This window comes from Tasmannia lanceolata, unplaced genomic scaffold (genome assembly GCF_043159265.1).
Source record: "Tasmannia lanceolata isolate RefF3 unplaced genomic scaffold, GAP_Taslan_0.1 ptg000015l, whole genome shotgun sequence".
NCBI lineage: Eukaryota > Viridiplantae > Streptophyta > Magnoliopsida > Canellales > Winteraceae > Tasmannia > Tasmannia lanceolata.
The window spans coordinates 23738409-23759885 of record NW_027518692.1 but is presented as its reverse complement, the minus strand read 5'-3'; the positions used below and the strand labels follow the sequence as shown (position 1 = coordinate 23759885).

The 21477-nt window shown below is 38.3% G+C and overlaps 1 protein-coding gene across 1 annotated transcript; it reads right to left on the bottom strand.

Annotated features, from left to right (window-relative positions):
- Positions 1-1448: 1448 nt before the first annotated feature.
- Positions 1449-18629, bottom strand: LOC143845388 (Tesmin/TSO1-like CXC domain-containing protein). Its single transcript, XM_077353708.1, has 8 exons — positions 18256-18629; positions 17209-17322; positions 14815-14992; positions 7010-7366; positions 5446-5549; positions 5237-5331; positions 3126-3548; positions 1449-1975 (listed from the first exon to the last, which is right to left on the bottom strand). The coding sequence occupies exons 1-8, from the start codon at positions 18384-18386 to the stop codon at positions 1761-1763; spliced, it is 1617 nt and encodes a 538-aa protein (XP_077209823.1). The 5' UTR covers positions 18387-18629; the 3' UTR covers positions 1449-1760.
- Between the last annotated feature and the right edge of the window lie 2848 nt (positions 18630-21477).

The following is a 21477-nucleotide window of genomic DNA, read 5'->3' as shown; positions in this document are numbered from 1 at the left end:
TATATTTGTGACAATAGACTAAGAGAATGGTTTCCTAGCAGCTCTCTCGCAAGCGGATTTCGGTATCTAGAAACAAGAATCAAAACAGGGCGACCTCGTAGTCGGCAAATGAGTGAACATTTCTGGTTTGCTTGACATGAATGAGATTCTCTTCCCCTGCTAACTTGAGGAGAATACGATGCTGCTGTTGTGGACCAATTCAGGCCTTGAGAAGAAGTCCAAATTCCAATTGCCCATTACGAAGATTTAAGATCATTAGGCCTCAAGAAGATGAGCATAAATTGCCCTTTTCAAAAAATTTATAAACAAATCTACCATCTGGATGCCATGGATCGAGCCAAAAAGAGGTTTATTACAAAATTTATCAAAGAATTTAGAGTTACATCGTTGTCTTGTTGAGTAGTTGTCTTGTAGATTAGTGGGGAATTAGAACTGGAGTAGTCAAAGTACCATAAGGTGAAGTAGTCTGTGTAGTTGCTGGTTGTCAACTAAAGTTTTTCGGTGCGGAGTGTTATTATCAAAATAAGAGGCAGTAAGGGGTGTCATCATCAATATAGAGAGAACATAATAGATAGAAAAATGCTAAATCCTAAGACTCTATTAGCAAAAAAAGAAAAAAAGAAAATTTCTTTTTCAAGTATTAGTGGGGGACAAATGTCATGTTGACGAACATGGAAGAGACAAGGCAACTAGTCTCCTAGAAATTAGAATCAAAACATGCAACCAAACATCACCGGTAGATGATGTGGTACCTCAAAACCAAACAAAACACCTAATAAAACCCTAGAAATTGTGCAACCAAACACAACCTAAGAAGCATAACTTTTCATTGTGCATTTGTCTGGAGCAGTTTTTTTTAAAAAAAGAGTGAAATTTCGGCTTGCAAATGACTTGGGCTTGAAAAAAATGAATTCGGAAGGTTGAGCTTTTGTTAAAAATGAATTGAAATATATCCGAACCCAACCCCATTTTGTGGGAAAAGCTGAAGGCGACCCGAATTCCCAAAAAACGACCCAAGTTGTTTTTTTTTTCCAAGGGCGCCCATCACTCTAGCACTCCTCGTGCCCCCCCCCCCCCAAAAAAAAAAAAATAAAAAATAAAAAAATATAGGAAATAAGTCTGTGCACTCTTTCCTGGTCTCTTTATTTTACTCATGTGCAAGCCCTTTGAAACCTCTGCATCTTTGAGAAAACTTTTTGACACACAAAACTACGCCAAAAATCATTTTCATATAATTATACAAGTATATGTTATCATATTTGCATACATTATAATACACAAATAAAGGTTATAGTGATAGTTTTATATCTATTTCCAAACTATAGAGACAATAGCTTTCAAAGAGGCCCTAACGTCCTTCCTATTTGCAAATAAGATTAATTTAAGATAACCTTATTTACAAATTAAGGATGGTATTCAAAAAAGCATTTAAAGTTAAACTCTGCACATTGACAAATCTTAAATGCACACTTAAATGAAACCAATGTGAGATCATGAACAAATTCAGCTCCATGTGCACCCAACAAATTTTGAGAACAAGAGGCTGTGAAACAACTATATGTAGATACATAAATGATAAGAAGAAAAATTGGGTCGGAGGCTGTAAGAACTATATATAAATACATAAATGACCAGAAGAAAAATTGGGTCCGATCGCGATCAATTATTAGACCACAATCGGATTTTAGAATGGTGAAAAATTAGCTTACAGACTGCAGCAATTGCGGCGAGACCAAATGGTGCCTTTGAAATCATTCTTTCTACATCTCTACATTCTCAATCTTCGGTTTAATTTCTCCATTTTCGACTGGGTATCCTACCTTTGGAGGCAGACAGTTAGAAGGAGCAGCGACCAAATTTACAGCCAGTTGTACCTCTGGGGCGGCCGGAGCTGTAGCTCTTGCAATGCAATTACCAACAGCTTCTGAATGACTCGGTGGTTCAGTTTTCGAAGCCATCAAAGAGTAATTCGCTTCTGTAACGGAGTATGAATGAAGAAAAATCAAATAATCAGAGACCTCGCGGGCAGTTATTAATGTAGTTGCTATATCTGAAGAAAAAGAAGGGGCAGAATTCAGACACTGGAGCCGATGATGACTGATTTTTCAAGTTTGGGTGGACCTCAAATAACAAAGTACAGGATCAAATTCAGGAAATGGCTTCATTCTGCCAAACAAATAAAACTCACAATACAAGAAACATAACTAGTTCACCCTGAAAGTGAAGCTGAGAACCAAGTAGATATGCAATAAAACCATAAATACCAAAAATAAGATAAAAGATTATTTGGAAGTCTTTCCTAATAGTTCCCAATCAGGAAAAAAAATCAAAAGGAAATGGAGTTTCCTAGTTGCAAAGAATTTCTGTGTAAAAGCAGATGCGGGGGCAAGAAATGCATGTGGGTGAATAGATGAGGATGTGCATCAATCAGTTTTTCAAAACGCTGATGCGGGTCAAAATGCGGCGTAAGTAAATCCTAGTCGACTCAGCACGACATGGATAGTACTTAGTTGATGCGGCGGAGTACTAGGTTGACGTGGTCAAAGCTCGGGGAGTCGAAAGAGTTTTGATTGACTTTGTGGGGCAAAACGCGGTCTCGGACTTGAACGTGGCCAAGGGTAAAAGGGAGTTGACTCGGGAATCCACGATGATGCGGGGAGTTTTGAAACTTTATGATTAATGCATGGGAACATTTCCAGGTTTGATAAAAGGCCAATTAATTGAAAAAGTCAATTAACAGGTGCTATCCGGAACGACAAATATACTCCCTTTTGGAAAAGACATCTATTAACTGTTAGAAGCTTTCAGAGAGATTTTCAAGGAGCAATTTGGTCAGATTATGGCACAGTAATGGTTTGGTTTCAGTAGAGTTTGATGACTAGTCTCAAGAGAAATGATATGGAGACATACACCATCCAAATGGCACGCATATCATGATCGGAAGTGTAGATGGGGCCACCAAACGTCTGTTCCATCAACCCCAGTCCCACCATGATAAGAAGCATCATGACCCTTGACCAGGCCTTAAATAAAGCCATCTTTTTAGGGCTTTTCAATAAAAGTCTGGTCATGATATCAATTTAAAGTTTGAATACAAAGAATCTATAGTATGGTTGAGAGCCAACCTTTTATTCTTCCGCAGGTGATAATCTTTTGAAGACAATCCCGGAACTTTGTCAAGACACACCTCTCCTGCTCAGCATAGATCTCGGACATGCCCTGGCCATATGGAAAGTGCGAAGGGGTCCCAAGGCCATGGGTTACAGATCCAGATGGGGATGCTGATGTAAATATGGTGTCTTTCTCATCGCACATCAGTGCAAGTGTTCCAGGAGACATCGGCCTTCCTTTCTGCACATCAGCAATATCTGTACTAGACTCGTCTGTGCCCGTTATATCAGCCCGGTTCACATTGGAACGGTCGTCACCTGTTGCTTTTTGAACATCTGGATCTTTTGATAAATCATCCCCATCTCGAGTTGAAGAAGCAAGAGAATTTTCCATGTGATCCTCTCTCCCTTTTTGCTTATCCTCTGTGCCTTTTTTCTCTGGAAAAATTTATCACGTCAGTTAAGATAATCAGGGATTACTTTCAATCAACTTGCTCCATTTAAGAATTCGAAAAGAACCAAGGTTAGAAAATCAAGTACATGGAAAATCAGTCGTTTGTCAACTTGATTGAGAGTTTGAGACTAATATTATATCTAAGAAGCCAATAAACATATCGTCCATGGAAATTGACTCTCTTCTCATTATCATAAAGGTAACCTGAACATGTGTATATACAGTTATTGGCAAGGTTTGAAATTTCGGTTTTGGACTCAGCTGAAAACGAAATTTCGGTGGAAATTTCGGTTTCGGTGTAAATCCAAAATTTTAAAAATTTCGGTATAAATTTTGATTTCGGCCCCGGCCCAAATTTAAAACCATGGTTATAGGTACCTAAGTGACTTGGACACTGACCATGCATAAGTACATATACAATTAGTTCAATAATCAATAAACAGTGATAATTTATCCAATTTTAAAACTTTACACTTTCATCATTATCTTTAAATGGTAAAAAGACTAGTTACAATTCTATGAGGATCCCTCAGATCCATGTGCTCCAAGGAAAGCCATGTCAAAGGATTGTGACAACAAGCATTAGTCATAATGTTCTAAAAGTCAAAATCAAGTCAGAGATTGTTTTCTGAATCTCAGTCAAAGAAACTTAGGCAATTTGGCTCAGATAATGGGAACTCAATGTAACAGATCATGAAAAAAAGAAATGAATGAAAGATCAAGGGACCTAAATATCCTGGATTTAATGCTTCGTAGGTGTTAGGAAGAGAAAGCTGAAGAGTTTAAGTTTGGAGATAGGAAGAGAAAAATCTAGGTTTACAGTTCAAGTTTTCACTGAGTTGGTATGCTGGAATGAAGAAAGCTTTTAAGATCCATAAAAGTATATTAGAGTAAAGCACCGCTTAAGATGGTTTGGGCATATCTAACGTAGGCCTTTGGATGCTCCAGTGAGAAGAAGTGACTCGTGCCAAGTTGATGGAGTAACAACTTGGGTAGAAACAGTGAGCAAAGACTTGAGGGCTAGGAACATAACAGAGAACATGACCTTGGATAGGAGAGAATGGAAGAAATTGATCCATGTAGATGAACCGAACTAGTGTCAGGATTAGACTTAGTCAATTTGAGCCTGGTAGACCTTCTTCATGAAAATTTTCTAAAGGGTTCACTAGCCGACCCCAACTAGTTTGGGACAATGGCTTAGTTGAGTTGAGTTGTAAAAGTAGATTAGAGTAGGTTTACAGAGAAAGAGAAGAGAGAAATCATTCTTTTGAATAATTTGGACAGAGATGGGCGATTTCGAGTGGTGGGGAAGATGGATGGGTTTGAAAGAACTCAAAATTTACCAGGAAAAAAAATGCCGAAGCAAAACAATTGTGCAAAAATCAGAAAGAAGAGTCACATTGTCCAGTTTTCAGTTTGAGTCAAGTTTATAATTGAATCAACAACTCAGCCATCAGCTCAGTTAATTTAGTATTAATAAGAAAAACAACAAAGTTTTTGACACTAATTGCTCAGATCCAGGTAAACCAACCAAACCTGACCAAGCACTAATCTTTTTATATATTAGTCTTATTATTTATGCACATTATTCATATTTGGAACCCAAAGAGATATAGGATGTAAATTGAAATGCTTCATACGCTTGTGAATGATTTGTTTCATTTAAAAATACCTGCAAATGTCTTGGCAGCCTCCCCAGATACTACTACCAAAAGCTTGCAAAGGTCCTTCACATGCTCTGGTTGCATGATGTCTGCTAAAAGAGACCTAAGCAATGAAAAAAACCAGTTAATTTTTGCAAAGAAAATAGCTTCAAAGAAGTTTATATCCAAAATCACCAATTAAATATTTCCAAGATTAAATCAGACAACAGATTAACACCTGTATGTGAATTTTGAAGATCCCAGTACATGAGGATTAACAACACGAGCTACGGGAATGGAAGATAATGAAGTGGAGGGTGCAGTAGCCTTGATATGATTTGCCTGGTAAACATAGGACACCGTGAGTGCTTGAGATCTTTAACAGCTGAATAAAAAGTGCACAAATCAGGCCATGTGCCCAACTTTCAGTAACAAAACTCATAACGAAAGGATTAGAATACCAGAGAAACTAAGATCAATTTGGCAACTACCTGTAATGCCCCACCCCACCAAGGGTCGGTGATGTGAGTAATTTTAGCTAATCCTGGCTATAGCTCCCTTGATTGATGGATCTGATCGCATCGATCTCTGTAATCAGAGATTAACGGTCTAGATCTATGATCCGGCATCCTTAGGACCCTCGAGCTCGATCGATGGTCCGAAGGATCCGACGGTCCGAAATGATCCGATTTCATATCTACTTCATGAGGCCGTCGATCAAGAGGGATCAAAGCGATCTCTTGACAAATTTGAGGAGATAAAAAATATTGGTATTTTTACGCAGGTTACTTGTTTCTTTCCGTAGTGATCCGGTTTTGGATTCCGGGTCGTTACACTACCAAAAACAAAAAAAGTGAGAAAAATCTGCATCCACCATGCTCGCATAGATGTGACAAACGCACAAGCATGTACAGATTATGTTTGATTTCATTAATACAGAGGGAGTGTAGACCAGCCACTTTGTGTTCCCATATTAACTGTGGTTTGATGAAATGGAATGGAGCACTTAATGGGAGAAAGAAAAATAGTACAGGTATTTAAACATTCTCTCTCCAAAAAATATGGGCCCAAAGGAATGGCATTCCATCAAAAGAAACAACTACCGGAAATTATTTATAGATTTAATGTTTAGCAATTCTTCTCCCTTTTTAAAACAGAAACGCAAAAATGGATAGGTTTAAGAGAAGTCTCAAATAATAGGGACAAATAAATGATTTTGGAGGATATTTTGAAAATACCAACAAAACAACACCTTGACAAGTAAAACACTGTTCAAAGAATTTTGATTCAAATGCTTAATAAGTAGCTCTGTTACATGGATTCTTCTAAATGGGCGAAGAATCCGTGTCGGACACATCTCGGATTCCAATACTTCAAGATTATCTGAGACACTTCTTGATCTATTTTATCCGTTGTTTCTGAATACTACCAACACACAACTTTACAATTACCGTATGTTTTGATTTTTACCCATCCTAATATTATGTTTCTTAAATGGAAATAAAATATTATATCTACTTAACCTATTAAAATATTCAATATATTACTTGTTAAAACCATATAATTATGTAAAAAAATAAAATTTGATAATTCATTAAAATATTTAGGCGAATCCACAAATCATTCTTTTTGAGGTTTGGCGAATCCGACACTCGATACCCGTGTCGAATTCCGACACTCGTATCCGACTATCCGTATCCGTACTGATGCAGCATAGATAAGCAGTAAGAATTAGATAAGCCTTTCAAGTAATCGGAAAATATTATTCTTTACAGTCGAAATCTGGATAAACTAGAAAATACCTGCGGGAAATGTCCAAGCCTGTGAATGGGTTGATCCTTGACTGTTGTGCTGAATAAGATTTCCTGGCCTTTTCTTTTCTTGTTTGATGGTGAGGAGGTATAACCAGAGGATCCAATAGCCCCCGAAATGGCAGCATTTGCGGCCTGCTGGATATAGGTCATGGCATTGCCATGGTCACCATGGAAGAGAGACCGCCTCTCTTCACTGCCTTCAAAGTTCTTGCAGTCCATGCATTTACAATTTTCAGAGCAGAGAATGTTGGCTTGGAAGCACTCACAGTACTTCTTTAGGCACCCTGACTTCTTGCAGTGACATCCCTTGTTGTGCTTTACCACTAGTAGTTCTCGTGCCTCCTCCTAGATTCATATTCAACCAGGTGCAAATTAAATTAAAAAGATAAGAACAATTAATTTACTAGCACCCAGCACAAACAGGACACTTTTATCAGATTACTGACAAAAGATATCACTTTTCATTGATAAAATAAACAAAATTTATCACTATAATCAATAAGATTTTGATCCTTTAGAAGGCCTGATACCATTCAACTGGATTTTAGATTAAATAAAATAAAATAAAAACTACAGAAAGAAATACTCATAGTGACCGTCAGAGTTACAAAAGAACCATAACTCAAGGGGACTTCTTTTACTTTATGAAAATGAAGGGATGCTGTCCACAAAAGGGTATTTTATCTATTTGGAGTCATTGAACCAAAGAGGTAACCAAAAATCCAATTGAACTGTTACTCTTGTGAATTGAAACTTCATTTGAACGTGTTGAAGAGTGTTGTAGGGTAGTTTAGTCATTGCGTGTATGTTGAGGGGCATTTTAGTCTTTGTACCATGTTGCCCTCCTTTGGGCCTAAGTCAAAAATATTGTTCTCGGGAATTTCTCGGCAAGGGAAAATCTTGAGATATATTAAATTTGTTTTATTTTTTCAGGTTTATGCCAAGGAAAAATGATAAAAAGCAGTAAACCCCCTACGGGCGGTCGTCGTCAAGTAGTCCCCGCGAAGCTTTCGGGAAGAGGGGTAGTCTTGTGCGTAAGCATAGCATTTCTGGTTGAACCAGCCCAACCCAACTAAGAAGAACCGAACCTGACAGACACATCTTTTTGTTTTTTGGGAGGGTACTCAGAGTAATGGGTACCTCGTAGGACCTCGACCCGCCTACTCGGGTCTTGTATGGATACGCAGGAAGGGGTGCTCCTAGGTGTGTGTAGGGGGCTGTTTGTTCGCGAGAATAATAAAATTATTTAAAAATATATAAAAATATAGAAATTAAGAAAAAAAAATCGTAAAAATATCCCTATATTATCGTGATATTATCATGGTAAATGAAAATATTGCTATATTTTTAAAATTTTCGGGATTTTTTCATTTTATCAAAATGTCGTGATAAAATCGCTATGTTTTAAAAATATCGGAGATATTTGTGACATAGCTTTGGGCCTATATATGCATCATATTCATGGGAGGACTCCTCAGTGGAGAATCCCTCACCTTCTCCTTCTCTACCTTATCCACTTCTCAACATGATATTAGAGCAAAGATCCTGAAAAGGAAAAAGGAAAGAAGACTCTCTCTCTCTATCTCTCATCCCGTTGCCCCACCCTCACGCTCTTACGCAAAAACCCCTTCTATTTCTCCCATACAGCTTTGTCGTAACCACCTCTCCCTAATTTCTCTCCATCTCTCCACGCCGTGAACTCCCTTTCTCCCCTTTTTTCCCGTAAAACCTTTTTGGGTTTGCGTATAAAACCCCTCCAAACTCTAAAATCTCTCCACTAGCCTCTGTTTTTTAAAATCACTCTCCACAGACACTAAAATCTCTCCACTTCCCATAACTCGCCTTTGCGTAGTTGCGCATTGCTTACGGTAACCCCTCCCTACTCATTCCGGGAAACAGAAAAAAAAAAAAAAAAAAAACCCACTTCTTGTTGCCGTAAACTCCCACTCCCATCCTCTTTAACCGTAAACACACCCTCTTCCTCAAATCATATTCCCCAAACCTCCATCCACAACCCCATATCCTCTCCATACAAACCCTAATCCCTTATTCCTCCATACTTTCTCACCAACATCCCATTTAAGGAAGAAACCTTCTTTCCAAATCCCCTTTGCATCCCCAAACCCTAAATCTCCATGCAAAACCCCAAATCCTTAATGCCAAACCCTACAAACCCTAAATTCCAAAACCCTAATCCTCTTTGTGAGTCCCTAAACCCCAACCTCTTTTGTAAATACCATTTCTAAATCCATCCATTTCCAAAAAACAAAAAACAAAAAAGATCCCTTTTGTATATTCTTTTTTTCTTCTTTTCTCCATCCATAACATTATGTCTTGTTCCTTTGTTGTTCTAAATCCCTAAATCTCTTTCTCTTCTAAACCCCTACTCTTGTTGGGATCCTTCTAGTTTCTAACCCCCTCTTCTATAGTTTAAATCCTCCCTTTCTTTCTTTTTTGAGCCTATTCCCCATCCACTCATCCTAATCTTAGTCATCTTATCTCTATATTCATTGTATTCTATGGAGTTTGTCTTGATCTCCAAGGTGCACACCAAGTGTTTGATGAAATGTCTGAGATAGGTGTTGTATCTTCAAAGTCTCATTTCCGCTGCAAGTTGAAGGCCTTAGGCCTCATGTAGTTCCATGGATGGAGTGTGGTGAGCTATCGTTGTCGCCGGGCCGATATAGGTTCGCCCCTTTGTTGTAGGTTTGTTAGTTGATACCTTACTTCCTCACGTTGTTAGTATGTTCCTTTTTTAGTTAGTTGGTGTTTGTTGGAGTGTTGAGTTTTTTTGTCGTCTCCGCATGATGTAGTTTCGTCCCCCTTGTTGGTGGTTCTTCTTAGTAGCTGATCTTCCTCTTCTGCCTTATTGTCTTCTGTAGTTGATGTTGTTCACCAGTCTTTGTCAGTGGTTCGCATTGTTAGTTGTTCATCTTGCTTGTTGTTGGTGCTTCTACACGTGTGTAGTTGCTTGCGTAGTTTTACGTTTTGATTGTAGTTTGCGTTGCAATCCACCTTATCATTGTCTCCGGCTATATGCTCGATCGTTAGCGTTGCCTTCGGCCTTGTCTCTGCAGACGACATGATGTTCCCCGTCGTTGGTTGGTTATCTCTCCAGGCGACGTGATGTCTGTCGTCGTTGGTTGGTTATCTCTCCAGGCGACGTGGTTTCCCCGTAATTGGTTGGTTGTCTCTCCAGACGACTTGATGTCCCTCATCGTTGGTTGGTTATCTCTCCATGCGAAGTGTTGTCTGCCATCTTTGGTTGGTTGTCTCTCCATGCGACGTGATATCCCCCGTCGCTGGTTGGTCGTCGTGCGCTCCTTTGTTGAGCGCCATGTTCGTTGGTTCTTGCATCTGATCATTTTTCTGGTGATTGTTGTTCTTCTTCTATTGGCGTTGTGCTGCTCAGCTGATGTCTCTGCTTGTGGTGCTTCGGCATTACTCGTGTGCGCGCCTTTGGTGTGCTTATTTTGTTCGATGCATCGTCGCTCTTTCCCTGTCGAGGCACCTCCGTTTGATCATTCTTAGTGTGCAGATTCGTTGGTCGTTGTTCTGTCGTGGACCTCCTCATCAGCCACGAGGTGCTTTTCAACAGACACATGCACCTCCGAGATCTAATTCAGGGGGGCCTGTGGTGACGCTCTGGCAGCAGTGCTGATTCAGGGGGAGCTATTATCTTAGGTAGCCATTGATCATGCCGTTCTACTCTCTGTGGTCGTTGCCCTTTTTGCTATTTTTTCACTATGTATTCACCACACCAGCTTGAGGGGAAGTGTTATACCAAGCTGGTTGTGTGTATGGGATTATTGCCTTGTTTGTTATATGGGTATTATAGTTGTTTATTGTAGTTTTCTTTGTAACAAGCTTGAGTTCTATAGTATATACACTCCAGCTTGAGGGGGAGTGCTAAAGAGCGTTGTAGGGTAGTTTAGTCATTACACATATGTTGGGGGGTATTGTAGTCTTTGTACTATGTTGCCCTACTTTGGGCTTATATATACATCATATTCATGGGAGGACTCCTTGGTGGAGATTCCCTCTTCTTCTCCCTCTCTCTTCTCCTTCTTCTCTACCTTATCCACTTCTCAACAGAACAGAATACCCTATGAATAATGCATAAAAACTCCTGAATCAATCATTAACTAAAAAGAGTTTATTCGGCTTGGGGATTCATGTCATATGACTCCCAGTGAAGCCATTGCCATATCATACCCTAGCTAGATGCAGCTATCATGGCTTTAAATTTCGGTTTTGATTTCGGCTTCGACCGTCACCTAAGTTTTTTTTTTTGAACAGCTGATCGTCATCTAAGTTGTCGATTCCGTTTCGTTAGTCATTTCATTTTGGTCAATGAGACGGAACGTTTCGGTGTTCAGTCATTTCAGTGTTTCGTTTCAAAAAGACGCTACGACCGAGAAAAAAAATAATAGTTAAAATTTTAAAAATATCCAAAATCATAGAAAATTGCTAGAAAATACAAGAAACCATTAGATGAACCAAATTAACCAAAAAACACACATTTTATGACTTAAAAGACTAAATTTATTACCACCATACATCAACAAAATAAATTAAAAAATAATAGGTTTTACATCAGTTTATATAGGGTTTAGATGGGTTTAAATAGTGGGTTTTATGTCTGGGGATGAAAAAGGACAACAAAAATACCCTTCAAATGGCTATAAAACGCTCAAATCAGCTAAAAAATAGGAGTAAAACGACCTTCCCAGACAAGATTTTTTGAAGCCACAGAAAAATAATCTCAAAAAAATAAGAGTAACACAGTAAAAAACCAAAAAAAGAGTCGTTAAGGGGGCGAAACAACCATTTTTTGTCAAAAAAAGGTGTTTCAGAAGAAACATGTACGAAATGGAATGAAATTCTTGCCGAAATGGAATAGAATATGTTTCTGTTAAATTTTTTAGATCGGAACGAAATGTTTCGGTCGAAATAAAATGAAATTGATACCATAGGTCGTCGTCATGGAAATGGAATCATTTCGGTTTCGATTGAAAAATTTAATGAAAATCAATCACAAAAACATAGGGAAACATATGCAAATGATAGAATTTTAAGATCATGAAATGCTAGAAAAATCACAAATATATACTTAGAAACCATCACATAAACAAGACAACCATCCATAATGATTTAGCAACATTGGACAATCCGACAAGTAATGACATGCAATGTCGCGCATGTCTAATAATTTAGTAAATACCATATTTGACATGTAATTGATAAAAACATCTATACATAATACATACACAACATTTCACATGCAATTTATATAAATACTAGCATTCCTTGCCTATGCTATGCATGGGTGTAAAATGATGGCCCCACGCATCAAAACATCAGTTTAAAATGGTGGGTCCAACCTTATGGATGGGTCTGGGTAGAGTTGGTCGGCCCCACCCCATCAATCCTGAGCTGTAAAATGAGGGGCCCATCCCATCAAAAATATGAGGTGCAAAATGGTGGGCCCATCCCAGGCATGGGTTCGGGTGGAGATGGTGGGGGCCACCCCATCCAAACATGAAGTAAAATAGTGGTCCACCCAAGCTATGCATGAGGTGTAAAATGGTGCTCCTATTATATGCATGGGTTTGCGTAGAGATGGTGGGCCCCACCCCATCAAACCATGAGGTGTAAATGGGGGCCTCCAAACCATAAAATTATGATGTGCAGAATGGGGGGTCCCACCCATGCTATGCATGGGCCCCACCACATCAACAGAAGTGTAAAATAATAGGTTCCACACTACAAAATATGATGTGCAAAATGGTGGGTCCCACCCATGCTATGTGTGGGTATAAAATGGTGGGCCCTACCACATCAAAACAAGTATAAAACGGTGGGTTTCATACCATAAAAAATATGACATGTAAAGTGTTGGATCCCACTGGCTTTGCATGGGTATAAAAGGTGGGCCCCACCATATCAAGACATGTTTGACTTTCCCCCCACCACTGTGTGTGTGTGAGAGAGTGTGTGTGTGTGTGTGTGTGTGTGTGTGTGTGTGTGTGAGAGAGAGAGAGAGAGAGAGAGAGAGAGGAACCCACAAAAACATGAAACCAATGCGTTCAGCGTTGCAAAATCAGTGACAAAACTTACTTTTTAGGGGGAGAGGGAGAGACAGAACGAGCCAGCCGGTTTTGTAGGAGTTCGAATTAGTAGTGGTATATCGGCAAATTTTGTAGGAAGAGCAAAATACAGCAAAACTGATTTTGTAGGGGGGCGGCAAAACCTAACTTATAGCGGCAAAGGGAATTTTTAAGGAATAAATTTTCAAAAAAAAAGTCCTGGAAAAAAGGCGAATGACAATAGAAACAAACATAGTTAGTATATCTTATAAATAATTATGTTATATTGAAATAGTATACCACTAATATAACATTAGTTTTGCCGATTTACCACTACTAAATTAGTTTTGCTCATTGACCACTACAATATTAGTTTTGCTCAATGGTAAAGGATTTACTCTTTGACCTTGAGGTCGGTGGTTAAATCCCTGCTTACCAACCAAAAAAAAGTATACCACTAATACACTAACGATTTGACCATGTTAAACAATGGTCTAGTATAAGATGAATATGCAAACTAGGAAGTCCAACTAGGGATGAAAAAACACCGAAGACCAAATTGCTAAGGCCTAAATGAAATTTACAGGTTATGACTGAGTAGGTGCCTGAATGAGACCTCCAATCCCTCCAATACAAACAGGTTCTATGCATTGCATGAAATACATAAGAAAACTAGAACTGAAGGCACATAGCATTTAAATTGGTGCAAAAAAGATATGTGTTAAAGTATAATAGATAAATAACGCCTTTCTCCAACAGCTTAAGCTTTTGGAGAAGTTGGTAAGTTAACATGGTATCAGAGCCAAAGGTCTCGAGTTCAAACCTCCCGGATAGCAAAAATCCACATGCGATGATCGGCCCAAAGTGGGACCACATGTACCATGTGTTTGCCAAGTGGGCCACACGTGCCGGGGAGTATTAAAGTATAAAAGATAAATAACGCCTTTCTCCAACAGCTTAAGCTTTTGGAGAAGTTGGTAAGTTAACAATATCCATATAAATAAATCCAAAAGGCATAACACTAAAGATGTGGAGTTTGCATATTGCCAACAAAGAAAGAATGCATCATATAGTTTCATTCCATGCATTCAGTCTGAAAAATGGTACTCAAAATCCAGACATAAGCAGATTCTGCTCTAGTAAATAACACGGAGCTACCTACATGGCCTCATACATAGTTATACCAGAAAAGAACATATTTCAGCTCCTGCCACATTGCATAAATTTAGAATGAAAACCTGTCAATATATCTAGGCGTGAAAGGGGTTCGCGTTCAGGTAAAGCTTTCCTCAAAAATGAATTGATGACGGATTTCATGGTTAAGGGTGTGGTCTAGATTTGTGCCTCCTCAGCAGAATTGCCCAACTAAATCTGGGCTGTTTTAGAATAAACACGGGCGTATTGAAAAATGATAACAGAAGGTAGCAAAAGGGACATTATAAGATGACAAGGAAGATGAACAACAAACTAATGCCAAATTTTCAAAAAGAAAACAGCAATGTTGGAGACACCATCAATAGTCAAAAGACATCAAACTCAAAAGTCACAACAGGATGTATTTAAAAAAACATTATCAGTTCAAAGCTTACAAAATGTGTTACAAACCACTCTCATAACAACAATAACACCTAAGGTAATAAAAACTAAGGTATATTGCCAAATTTAAATGGATTTTCCAAAACTTGAAAGAATCAAAATGCATACCCTACTATCCCGAGCTGCATGTGGACTGCTAGCTATCTTTGGCCGGAAGGCATTTGGATTGCGCTCTAGAGTGGCTTCAACAGCTTCATGTCTGGCGGCTTCATTCTCAGCATTATTATAACAGTTCATACAATTGCAACCATCACAGTAAACACCAGATGCAAAGCACTCACAATACCTGGCCATAAATTGATAGGATCAGCTTAACCTAGCTAACAAGATTTACTGAAATATTCAATGAAGACCTCACCCAAAAAAAAAGAAGAGGGGCGAGCAAAACAAAATGATTTAGAAGAAACCAAACCACTACATTAAAACCTTCAACTACAGCAAGTCACCGCATTGATCAAGAGATGACAACTTACACTACAAGCATCAAGTTGATATAGACAGATAATAATAAAAAATCGGGCATATTTACAGCCCCCATTCAATTACTTTCAGTCATTCAATAATCAGAGGTGGTACATAGATTCCTGATGTAGAATGCCTACAGCATTCCACCAAGGGAGTGCGTGCCGATAAATATAGCATCTAAAGAAGGACAAATGTTAAAAGAATGGGGGAAAGGGGGTGCCCCTCTATTTGGGTCATTATGAAGGGCACAGCCTGTTGTGGCTCCACAAGAGTTAGCATTTTCCCACTTCGTAGCTTGTGCTAAAATTAAGGATGGATCAGCTAGTGAGTTGTCACCACCCTCATCCTTAGTCCTTACCTCTACTTATATACAGAGGAAGAAACAACGTTTTGGATATTGGTTTCTGTTCCTTCAGGTAAAAAGTGGGGTTTTTTTAAGCTCATTAATTACCAGTTCTGGGATTCCTAATTCTGTTATATATGGGAATGTTGACGACTGCTTTGGAATGAAGAGCAGTCAGTGTCTCTCTGTTTAGACTTCTTCACTACTGTGTAGGGATGATCAGCCATATTTCTAAAAAGATGTCCACAAACATGCTTTTGTGAGTAGATGGAGCAGCGTAAACTCTAAAATCGAGTCGAGTCCAGCGATTCAATGATTGATGTGATGAGTTGTTTATTGATTCACAAGTCACAACAAATTTTAAAGACTCGGTAAGGCCAAAACTGAGTCAACTCGAGCGAGTCAGTGATTTAACTCGTGGTGCTGTAAACAGATGATATGGAAGTACCAATTATTGGATTACATGGGATGTCGACAAAAAAACGTCCACACTCCTAAGCTCTAAGGGAGTGGCATCTTTTCCCTTGTTGCTAGATAAGTTTCAGGCCTGCAGCCATTTCCAGCTTACTACGCTAGAACTGCAAGAAGACTTCTTGGAGGATGCAATAAACTTGCTTGACATTGATGGCAGTGTTGATTGTAGCCCAAGAGCTCAGTTTCTCAATGTCTCTCATGATGGTAGACGAGAAATACTACCATCAATTATTGATGGTAGTATTTCTCCTCTACCATCATGAGAGTTATGGTATGTTTAGTAAAACAACGAGGTATAGGGTAAACCATTCATAACTCTTTGAAGTCCGAATAAAATGAAATCAGACTCTATATGCTCATCTTGAAGTTTTCTTACAAACGCAATAAACGGCATCAAAAATGTCAAATGGATGAGAGAGTTATGGATTGTTTAGTAAAACAGTGAGGTATAGAGTAAAACATCCATAACTCTCTCATTTTAAGTCCGAATCAAATGAAATCAATGTCTATCTCCTCATCTAGAAGTTTTCTTTCAAACATAACAAACATGACCAAAAAAAGTCAAAGCGTAGAGAGAGTTATGGTCTGTTTAGTAATACATGGAGGTATAGAGTAAAACATCAATAACTCTCTCATTTTAAGTCCAAATCAAACGAAATCAGTCTCTATCTCCTCATCTAGAAGTTTTCTTTGAAACATAACAAACACCACCAAAAAAGTCAAAGGGATGAGAGAGTTATGGTCTATTTAGTAAAACATGGAGGTATAGAGTAAAACATCCATAACACTCTCATTTTAAGTTTCTAGATATCCAAAACCCATGAGAAAAATATAGTTAATATGAAAGTCAAACCTTCGTTGATGATTTTTTTATTTGTCGTGTGGAGCTTCTATGTTGCATTTTGGAGGCAATCCCATTAAACGAACACGAAGCTATCTTACATGTGATGCTACTTATTATATTCTATAGAAGGGAAAAAAATAGCTTACAGAAAGCTCTGATCTGATCTCAACAAATCAAAAGCCAATCAAAGTAATTTGCAATAAAAATACAAATATAATTTGTCCAATAAACATAACATGCTGAAAGTGTATGGCGTATGATCATTCTTCAATGGCCTTGGAACTATGTAATAATAAAATGATACATAGAAAATTAAAAAACCAACTTTTCCAAAAGAATTTTTAAGAATAACCATCCAAAGAGGTGGCACACTTACAACTTCAAGCATCGGGAGTTTCTACAGTTGCACTGTTTTTGTTTCTTTGGAGTACCATCCTTTATTTCAAAGCTAGGCCATGGCCGTGGCTGTGATTTTGGGGACTCTGGCTTTCTGAAGAAAGACATTAGGTTGCTAAAATTAGAAACCACAACAAATCTAGATGGGCAATATTGAGCTTGCTAACATAGGTATTCACTAGTGCAAATAGCAAACAAAACAAAAATACTAGATTGTTTTCTGGCTACTTATAGCTAAATGTACATAGCATATTTTTAGCTTAAACATTGTCCAGAAACCCATTGCTTGAAAAACACACTGAATCAGCTGTATTCCATCAACACTAATTGCCAATAAAATTGTTCTGACAGCAAGAAAAGTTTTAAAAACAAAAGGAAAAAAGTGTTCCGGCACCATATAATTTTCGAACTTGTAAAAGCTCAACCAAATCACCAAGTTTCAAGTCTCGAAATATCACCCAAGTCAAATTTCCCGAATAATTTCAAATGAATAGATTGAAAGGTTTTTTTAAAAGTATATGTGCCAAATTTGAGGCTTAAATACTCTCTTGGCCAAAATAAGGAAAAGAAATTTATAATAAAAAAAAAAAACTGACAAGAAAATACATTAATTCGCAGAAGGCATAAACTATTTTAATAAACAATGAGAGAAAATTTAAATTTTAAAATTTAAATTCTTACTGTAGACTTGGCAAGAATTTGATCTCCCAAATTTCACCCATTTTCAAATTTAGAAAGAAAAAACAGTAATTCACTGGTTAAAATTGAAATTTCTACCTAAGAATCTCTATCAACTTAAATTAAAAATCACAACAAATCCAAACCCCAACATCAATTCTGAATCCAACAAGGTTCATAAAAGCCAAATGGATCTACAAACACTGCAAAAAACATAAAGGAATTAAAACCCCTAATCCACAGAGCCAAAAATAAAATAAAAAAATCAAACAAAAAAAAAACAAAAAAAAACATAAAAAGAAACAATAATCAAGCAAACAAATTACAATCATATCATAAGGAAACTCACACGAAGAGAGGCGGGTGAGGCGCCTCTGAAACAACAGTGGATGCGCCACAGAACGTCGTAAAATCCAGCTGGCGCGCGAGCTTCTTCGGCTGAAAATCGGTTAATGCCCCTGATTCAAGCCCTTGCTCCATGGAGCTTGAATTTAAGAGGAAAAAAAATGGAAGAACAAATAAAGAAAGGAATTATCTATAATCAGAATCACATCATATAATCATTTGGGAATTCATGAAAGTAAAATCGGGGGTGGAAGGGGAGATAGGGAAGAGGAAAAGAGGGAGAAAGAGGATTTTCAGAGGGAAAGTGAGTACTTGAGAGAAATGGAAACGAAGGGAGAGAAGGAAAGAAGGTAATAAAGGCTTTCTCTCTCTCTCTCTCTCCCTCTCTAGTTTTGAAATTGAATTCTATTATTGGACGGTCAGATAGGTGGGTGACATAAGATCGAACGGCAGGAAGACTTTTAAACTATCTAAGGGCTGAAATTCATAGCAAATAGGATTAAAGGATTAAAAAGAGGTTTACTGTGAGTGGAATTAGAGAGAATTTTGTACTTACGGATCAGATCATAGGATGATCCAAACCGTCCATTTGATGGGCCAGTAGGTTGTGCCCTAAAAAATCATTTTAATATGATGATGTTTTGAGGTCTTCTAACTATTGGCTGATGGTTTTTGCAAGGCTACTGATATTGGCACTACTGTGTTTTAATTTAATTGGCTAAGGAGTAAGGAGAGATTTTTGGAAACTATGATTACCTCTAACAGCTGTTTAGATAATAAAAGACACGATGAGTTAGTGCAATTATAAAAACATGGAAGTGCCAACATCAGTAGCCTTTTGTAATATAGTCTTTCGCCTTTTGTTTTTGGGTTCTATTTATAGTCTTTGGTGAATAGACGGTTGAGATTGGCTGAGTTTTTCCAATTGTTTAGGGAAGGACTTTAATTACATTTTTAAACTTTAATTACATTTTTAGAATGGGATTAAGGATTTGGTAGGCAGGAAAGCCATTTCGTGGCTCACTCTTGATGATGAGGACAGATGGCTGTTGTTGTGCGGAAGTGAGCCGTGGAATGGCTTTCTGCAAAATTGCCTAGCAAATCCCATTTATTTATAGGGATTTGCTAGCGTCCATCACAGAAGGCATTTCGCAGATGGTCAAAAGCAGCCACATAGGCTCACTAGTAGAATTTGTCGTCATTCACGAGGTGGCTGCCCTGACATGCAACAGATCGTCCGCAAAATGCTTTCTGCAATGGACGCTAGCAAATCCCTTATTTATAATATATATACACACACAGCATGTGCTTTATTCTCATGGAAAAGTTTTTTGTAAAAAGCTTTTATTGGAATTTTGTTTACAAGGATTTTTTTTTTTTTTTTTAACACCTCATGAAAAAAAAATAAAAAAAAGGCCCATCATTTTATAACACATGTTTTTATAAGGTGAGGCCCATTATATTAGAGCCATGCATAGCATGAGGGGGGCCCAACATTTTACACATCATGTTTTGATATGGTTAGGCCCATCATCTCTACTCAAACCCATGCAAATATGAACGTCCACCATTTTACTCCCATGAGTGGGCCCACAATCTCCCCCCAAATCCATTCATAGGGTGAGGCCGATCATTTTACACCATGTTTTGATAGGGTGGGTCCCAACAACTCCACCTAAACCCATGCTTCCGCTGGGGTCCAGCATTTTACCTCATAGTTTAATGAAAGGGTGCTTGGATCGGGTTGAGGCCGACCCTAACCCAACCCAAGATAGCATTCCCTAACCCAACCCAACCCTAGCCTCGGGTTGAAGATGGTCAATACTAACCCAACCTGCCTCTAAATCTCTCAACCCTATCCCAACCCATCTAACCCAAAATCAGGTCTGGTTGATTCGGGTTGGTTTGGGTTCACCTTGGGCCAAACAGAAAAATACAATAACTCAAATAAAATCAAAATAAAATTAGAGGACACAGATCGGGTTGGTTCGGGTTCACCTTGGCCCAAGCAAAAATACAATAACCCCAAAATAAAATCAAAATAAAATTCGAAGGCGACCAATAACGCAAAGAAAATCAAATTAAAATTATAGGACGGAGGTCGGGTCGGGTTGCAAAGGCCTCAACCCTAATCCAACCAGAGGAAATGCCAACCCAACCCAAGCCAAAATCGGGTTGAACCCATCTCAAGTTGCACCCGTAGTTTGATGGAGTAGGAAACACGATCTCTACCCAAGCCCATGCATTAGGAAGGCGTCCACCGTTTTACAGTACATATTTGGATGGGGCAGGCCACTTATTTATAACCAAAGAATAGCATGGGCCAAGGATGTTAGAAGGAATTTGCTAGCGTCCAAGTAAAAGGCATCTCGTGATGCTCTGTTGCATTTGCTGCTGCAGCCACCTCGTGAATGAAGACAATCTATCTGGCTGTGTGGCTGCTCTGACATGCAACAAGCATCGGCGACATGCCGTTTGACAAAAGGCTACTTATATTTGCACTATCTATTTCAATATTGACATAAACTCCCCTTGCCTTTTCCTTTTTAATCGGCAGCTTATAGCCTTTTGGGAATCGTAATAACTTTTGACAGCTGGTTAAATAATAAAAGACAAGGTGAGTTTTTGTCATTATCAAAACAAGGTCGTGCAAATATCAATGTCCTTGACAAAAATGACCATATTACTCAATGGATTGACAAAAATGGAAATAAAGGAAAAACAAAATAAAGTATACTAAAATACCTATCATTTTCTTTTCACGTGCTAACCTGAATCCAATTTAGAAATTTGGGTTAGTAGGCTAGATTAGTGTTCACTAACTTAGTGGCGTTTTGGGTTTGGGTTGTTCGCCTCTACGTACATAAAAAAATACAAGATGTAACCTTCTGAACAACGTAAAATTTTTCATCATTTGTTTTCATAAAGGCTATGTTTGGCAACCGTGAATTTATTTTATGGTGAGTGGGAGAGGCAGAGAATTGAGAGTGCATGAGTGAGGAGATGATGTGAAGTAGCTGAAAATAAGAAAAGCAAAAACTCTATTTTCAGGAGAGTTCTGTTTTTCCCTGTTTTTCAGCCACTTCCCACCCTCTCTCTCTCTCCTTGCCCCTTTCTCAGCACTTGATAAACCAATATTCCATAGAAAAAACAGTCTATGGCTTTGGGAGGAGAGACTTGAGATGGCAAAAGTGAGCTTGAGAAGTAACTAAAATTAGAGAGAATA